The sequence below is a fragment of the Lactuca virosa genome, chromosome 5, assembly GCF_052849685.1.
Source record: "Lactuca virosa cultivar CGN04683 chromosome 5, Lactuca_virosa_CGN04683_v6, whole genome shotgun sequence".
Classification (NCBI taxonomy): Eukaryota; Viridiplantae; Streptophyta; class Magnoliopsida; order Asterales; family Asteraceae; genus Lactuca; species Lactuca virosa.
Window position 1 is genome coordinate 449,793,703 of NC_136430.1, and position 6,676 is coordinate 449,800,378.

Consider the following 6,676-nt stretch of genomic DNA (forward strand, 5'->3'; position numbering starts at 1 on the left):
GGTGAAAGGGTAACTTGGAAGAGTTCCAAGAAACAGACGATGGTTGATTCGACTTGTGAATCAGAGTACATCGCAGCAAGCGAGACAACGAAGGAAGCAAAATGGTTGACCAATTTCATTGGAAACCTTGGAGTTGTTCCTTCAATCCAAGAACCAATTAATAGACAATTTCTGCAACACCGAAGGTGTAGTTTCTATGACCAAAAAACCAAAGGATCATGATAGATCAAGGGATATCGACAGAAAATACCATTATATCCGAAATCGAGTAGAAAAAGGAAAAATCGTGGTGAGTCGAGTATCATCAGAGGATAACTCTTCTGATCCTCTCAGAAAGGGATTAAGCACGATCAAACACTTCGAGCATGCTAGGAGCATTGGGCTAAGAGATGATGTTAGATTCTAGATTTTAGTAGTTAGTTGATAGTTCTGAAACAATGTAACAATAATAAAGTGTAATTGAATGGAGATTAATTAATGGAGATTTATTTATGCTTAATGTGTATGATAACACTTTTATATTAATTTATTCTTGTGTTTCACTTTGTATGTTTCACTTCCTGAATATTAATTTATTCAAAATGCCACAGTCAGTCATACTTCTAGGAAGTTGGTATTGATTTAAGACTATCATGAAACATTTGTAGATTGTCCACATGGATTGGACATTGCATAGTGATTGATGTAATGTCCATGAGTACTTAAAAATGGGGATTTAGAGTATTAGTTAAACCCGCGCTTAGAGATTACTTCATGGATTTAATCACGAGTAATCCTAAGAAAATAATACATTCTATCCTTAAAACACACACACACACATATACATACATACATACATATATATATATATATATATATATATATATATATATATATATATATATACATAAGTTATAGTTTACGAATCTGTTGTACATTGGTTTGCATCAACGCACCTATAACTGGATTGTTATAAAGTGTATTTCAATGTATGACATGACAAGTAAAATGTATGATTATATAGTCGAATTTTATTCGTTCCTTTTGCCTATTAAAGGAAAAGCGATATCTTTGGGCCCCTCAGTGATTTGATGTTGACATTATAGTGTTGGGCCCAACCGGGACTAAGTTGTTGTGTTCAGTTCATAGTCGGATGACATCATCATAAATCGGGAAACCGAGAAACACAATCTTGGACCATAAGATTGATTCTACTCCATGTCTTGTGTCCATACAATATCAGGAAGAACGGAGGAATAGTTGATCACTTATCTTAAGGTTGACGTCTGATTTAATCAGAGTTTGGTAGTGGCTTGGAATGCACTCTTTACTAGTTATTTAGAGAGCTATACTTACAATTGTAGTTGACGACTTGTCCAAGTGGGAGACTGTTGGATTAAGGTGTCTAAAGTCTTAACTAAATTAGTATAATTGGTTGAATAATAGTAAAGTCCTTTTTGGGTTTCCCTCATAACCAGGAAATGGCATGGATTCACATTGATATAGAGAGAAAGAGATATAATTTATTAATATTATAGGATTAATATATTATTTAGAAATGGAACTAATTCATTAAGAATTAATCAGAGTTAATTTAATTAATTGTTCTGTATTAATTAGAATTAATTAATGGGTCTAAGGGTTAGAGTGAAATTGTTCAAAAGTTGAACAATGAAGTATTCTAGAACCTCCCATAGGAGGGGACGGTTCTGGAGTCCGTTTCTAGGGCTTCTGGAAGCCTCCTTGGTTGATAAGGAAAGTGAATTTGAATTGTAATACAATATTATTCAAATTAGGGTTTCCTACAACTATAAATAGGGACCTCCATAAGACTCAAGAAACCTGCACAAACACAAGGAATTTTTGAAATCCCTCTCCCTCTCTTTATTTTCGATCCTAGGGTTTTCCTTGGGTTTAGGTATGATTCATTAGAGGCTTACATATTATTGGGGCTAGCATTCCAAGAATGGTCCTTCAAAGTACATTGCTTTTTTTCAATAATAGCAATAAGGTATGTAATCAAACCTTGTGATTTTCGATTTTTGCTAGGTTATTTAGTTTTTCAAAGTATGTTGCTATTAAGAGAAAAGTCATAGAATTTGTAGGTTGCATGTGCCCATATTTTTTTATGTGAAATTCCGTAAGTACATAGAATTAATCTAAAAAATCCATCATCAACAACCACAATAACATCACCCACTCCACAAAGGTAGTACACATGGAAACACCCAAAATGCAATAAATGCAACTAACACCACATAGGTCCATGTATGGAAACAGTCTATAATAGTTGCAACAGAAAGGACCATACCTCTAAGTACTACAAGAGCTAGACAACTACAACAAACTCAGGATAAGGAACTGGTGAGAATAGTAGTTGTTATGGTGAAGCTGGGCACTTAAATAGGGACTTCCCGAAGCTGAAGGATCAGGTAGATATTGACAGGAGTAAGGAATTTGTTATTGGGACGAGGGATGCGATCAGGACCTGTCTGTGGTAACTGGTTCGCTCCTTGTTAACAACTTGTATGCTACTGTTCTTTTTTTTTTTACTGTGGTGATGATAAGAATTTTATAACCCTTAAGTTTAGACAACTGCTAAGTCATAAGTCCAGTAAAATCAGTGAAGCATATACAATAGAAATGGATAACGGCCAGTCCAAAAGTGCCCAACAAGTATTAGAAAATTGCAATCTAACTTTAAATAACCACGTCTTCAATGTTAATCTTATGCCTATGACTAGGAGTTTCCACATAATAATCAGCATAGATTGGTTGTCTCTTCATTACGCCAAAATCTTGTATACGAAAATACTGTACGACATCCCCCACCCAATGAAGAAACCCTAATCATTTACGGAGACAAATCAGGCCAGAACCTCAAAATTATTTCTTACATGAAAGCTCGGAAGCATCTACACAAGAAGTACTACGCCTTCTTGGCACACGTAGTAGATAAAAAGAGCAAGGAAAGGGAGATCAAAGACATACCGTAGGTGTGCAACTATCCTGACGTATTTCTAGAAGATTTACCAGGATTATCTCCGATCAGACAAGTTGAGTTCAGGATCAACTTGATCCCCAGAGAAGCACCAGTAGCCAAGTCTCCTTATCGGTTGGTATCATCCTAAATGAAATAACTATCAAGCCAACTATAAGAACTTCTTGACAAAAACTTTATCAGACTAAGATTCACGCCTTCGGGAGAACCGATTTTATTCATCAAGAAGAAATATGGATCCTTCCAAATGTGCATTGATTTCTGGGAGTTAAAAAAACTTACAATCAAGGGCTAGTACCCACTCCTAAGAATTGATGAACTGTTCGATCAACTGCAAAGATCCATCTACTACTCAAAGATCGATTTGAGATCAGGGTACCATCAACTTCGGGTCCAGGAAGAAGATATCCCGAAGACGACATTTACGACTCGATACAGTCATTACGAGTTCATATTTATGCATTTTGGATTGACCAATTCCCCCATAATGTCCATGGATCATGAACCGCATTTGCAAACCATACATAGACAAATTTGTGATCGTATTTATCGATGACATATTGATATACTCACAGTGTGTCATTTCTCCAAGTCTAACACCATGAATCATAGCTTAAATGCTACAAATTGTCATTGATAACTTGGAGGATTTATAACATGGTAAGGATCAAACCTAAAGCTACATTGATATATGTATAATAGTGTTAGATTTTCAATAAAGCCCATGTGAGGATTATTGAGAGTTGCCTTTATCAAGTTAATGTATATTTTGGTTTCAAACATAGTTATTTTGGATAAACATTTGTTTTTTGCAACTTTCGTGTTACGGTTGTAACATTGAAGATGGTGAGTTTCAGAGAACAATTTTGATACGAAGATTTCGAAATGTAAATATTATATTTGTTATCAACAGTTGGTGAAGGATGGATATCGAACACCATTGTCAAATTCAAGGTCAATTTAAGTTGATTTGAGGTCCCAAACAAAATAAAAGAATGAGACCCTTAGCAGTAATTTTTTAAACAAAAATATAATTAATTGCTTAGATTCCTGAAGAATCCGTTGTAATTTCTCCATCTTTTACATCAATTTTAGCTCTAATCTCATTTTTCCTTTTTTGGTGTTGTCTGCGATGACTTAATACCAAACGTTTTTTCTTATAATAATATAAATAACACATAAGAAAATAGATCCTAAAAATTTGGAGTCCATGGGCCATCGCCGTTGCTACCCCACCCACTTATACAACCCTGGTCAAATTATATCTTTATTCCCAAACACAAATCTAGAACGAAGAGTTATACATTAGAATATCAACAACTTTTGGTAGATCAAATAACATCATTGTTTGTCCCATGTGTGTGTGTGTTTGTAGAAGCGTGGAAGAGAATTGAAGAGTTGAAAAGGAAAAGGAAAAAAAGGGAGAAGAGACAGAAGGGGTGGAAATGACATAAAGGCTCTCATATGCAACTCACACGAGCAAATAGACGTTTAGGGAGGGATGAACACTGCTAATTTAGTTTGCATTAGGAACCAATTAACCATCCTTACAAAATCGAAAATTATGGACTAAAGGTGTTATAATTGACAAACGTCTGAGATTGATGTACTAAAGGTGTTATAATGCCAAACGTATTATAAATAATATTTTAGGTTAATATTTATTTTTGAGTTGAACTACAGTTATGGTAATTTGCTTGCCTTGCCCTATTGGAGGAAACCCAAAATCAAAGTTTTATTATTTACACCATTACACAAAGACACGCACCTATTCTATTTTCCCAAAACTTTCTTTTAACATCCATTTTACCTCAAACATTCAAGAAACCAGAACACTCTTATATATCAATCAATCTCTCTCTCTCTCTCTTTCTCTCTCTCTATCTCTCTCTCTCTCTCATCACAAATATGGTAACATCAATCAAACCCCTTTCCATGTAGTGGTAGTAGTACAAGACCAGTCTCTTCTATTTTCTTCTTCTACATTTCTTGCCCAAAGAAAGCTACCTGTCTTTGTTTGTGGGTGTGCTTGATCTAGCATCCGATTATCTGTTTCTTTCTTTTTATGTACCATGGACGTGTGTTACTGCTTTTGTGATTAGCAAAGAAACCCTAGAAGTTGCAGGAAAGAGCAAAAAGAAACCCTAAAAAGAGAAACCGTATCAGGAAAAACCTAGATCATATCAGATTCAAGAAAATCCATTTTTTCTTTCTCTAAAAGAATGGATCTTTACCCTGAAGTGGAAAGCTGCAACAACTCAGATAACAGTCATCACGCTATAAGCAGTTTGGTCACCGCAGCAGCTGCCTCCTCACCATCAACCACCTCCGCTCCAAGCCGCTACGAGAACCAGAAGCGTCGAGACTGGAACACGTTCGGTCAATACTTGAAAAATCACCGTCCACCGCTTTCACTCTCCCGGTGCAGCGGCGCCCATGTCCTTGAATTCCTCCGCTACCTCGACCAGTTTGGAAAGACTAAAGTCCATACACCGATATGCCCGTTTTACGGGCATCCAGACCCTCCTGCTCCTTGCCCTTGCCCACTTCGGCAAGCATGGGGCAGTTTGGATGCATTGATTGGCCGACTTAGAGCAGCCTACGAGGAGAACGGGTGGCCTCCTGAGACGAATCCTTTTGGGGCTCGAGCAGTGAGACTGTACCTGCGAGAGGTTCGTGATTTGCAATCAAAAGCAAGAGGGATCAGTTACGAGAAAAAGAAACGAAAGAGAGGTCCAACACACGAACATCATCAGTTGCCAAGCTTTTCAACATTCCAAGCTCTCCCTCTTCCACCAGGCGATCACATCTAAACTTCAAAAAGGGAAGGAAAAAAACAGAATTAATACACGTATTATATTATATTGGATCTTGGTATAATCTCGATTTAAATTTCTTTGATATTATGTTCCCGTGTGGGATTATCAAGATTACCTGCCTGTTGGACTGTTGGTGCCCTTGGGCTGGTTTTAGCTCTATCTTTTTGGTGTAATCTAGAAATGAATTGTAGCAATGCAACTATGAACATGGCTTACGTTAATGTGTAATTTTATTTATGTAAGTGGTTGATTAATCTAAATGCTTACATGATACCAGAAGCAGCAGCACTACTACTAGTAATTATTGACGTTTAGTGGTTGCAGCAGTTTTAGTAGCAGTAAATGTACTTTCTATTGTATTTATGAAATGGAGACAGAAAGTACTTCAATATGTTCTTGGTTTCAACTAATAGATTGGTCGAGTATCAAACTGCTAGATCTTGTGTTTCTTTCATTCTTTGACCATGCTTTAATTTCAACATGTTCGAAGATTTGCTCAATGGAGTGATGCATAATTAACTTAAAACTTGAATTTTTTTTTTCTTTTTTTTAAATCAATTAAGAATAACTAGCAAGAAGCTAGGAGTACAAATTAAGGAGCATTCGAAAGCTGGATTACTAAATCAGCACTTCAACTTGAGTTCAGTTAGCATGTTTTCTCTTTTTCTTTTTTGAACAACACGACTTCATTAAAACTTAATTAACATGTTTTGTTGTTTAACTAAAGTTTTAGTCGGAATAGTAATGCTCAATAAGTCAATATGTCTCTAATTGTGTCAAATAATTTTATTAAGTTTACTGATCAGGGAAAAAAATTCCTTTTAGCAAAGAATACTACATATCGCCAATCATCTTTCCAAGGTTGCAATAAATGGAG

General features: G+C 35.9%; 1 protein-coding gene across 1 annotated transcript; it reads left to right on the plus strand.

Moving 5' to 3' along the window:
* Window positions 1–4,774: 4,774 nt before the first annotated feature.
* Window positions 4,775–6,078, plus strand: LOC145114427 (protein LIGHT-DEPENDENT SHORT HYPOCOTYLS 3-like). The gene has a single exon (XM_079050435.1). The coding sequence runs from the start codon at window positions 5,203–5,205 to the stop codon at window positions 5,791–5,793; it is 591 nt and encodes a 196-aa protein (XP_078906561.1). The 5' UTR covers window positions 4,775–5,202; the 3' UTR covers window positions 5,794–6,078.
* Window positions 6,079–6,676: the final 598 nt, after the last annotated feature.

Bases quoted from the DNA above. Each gene is read 5' to 3' on its own strand.
- LOC145114427 (XM_079050435.1), top strand. From the start codon at position 5,203: ATGGATCTTTACCCTGAAGTGGAAAGCTGCAACAACTCAGATAACAGT.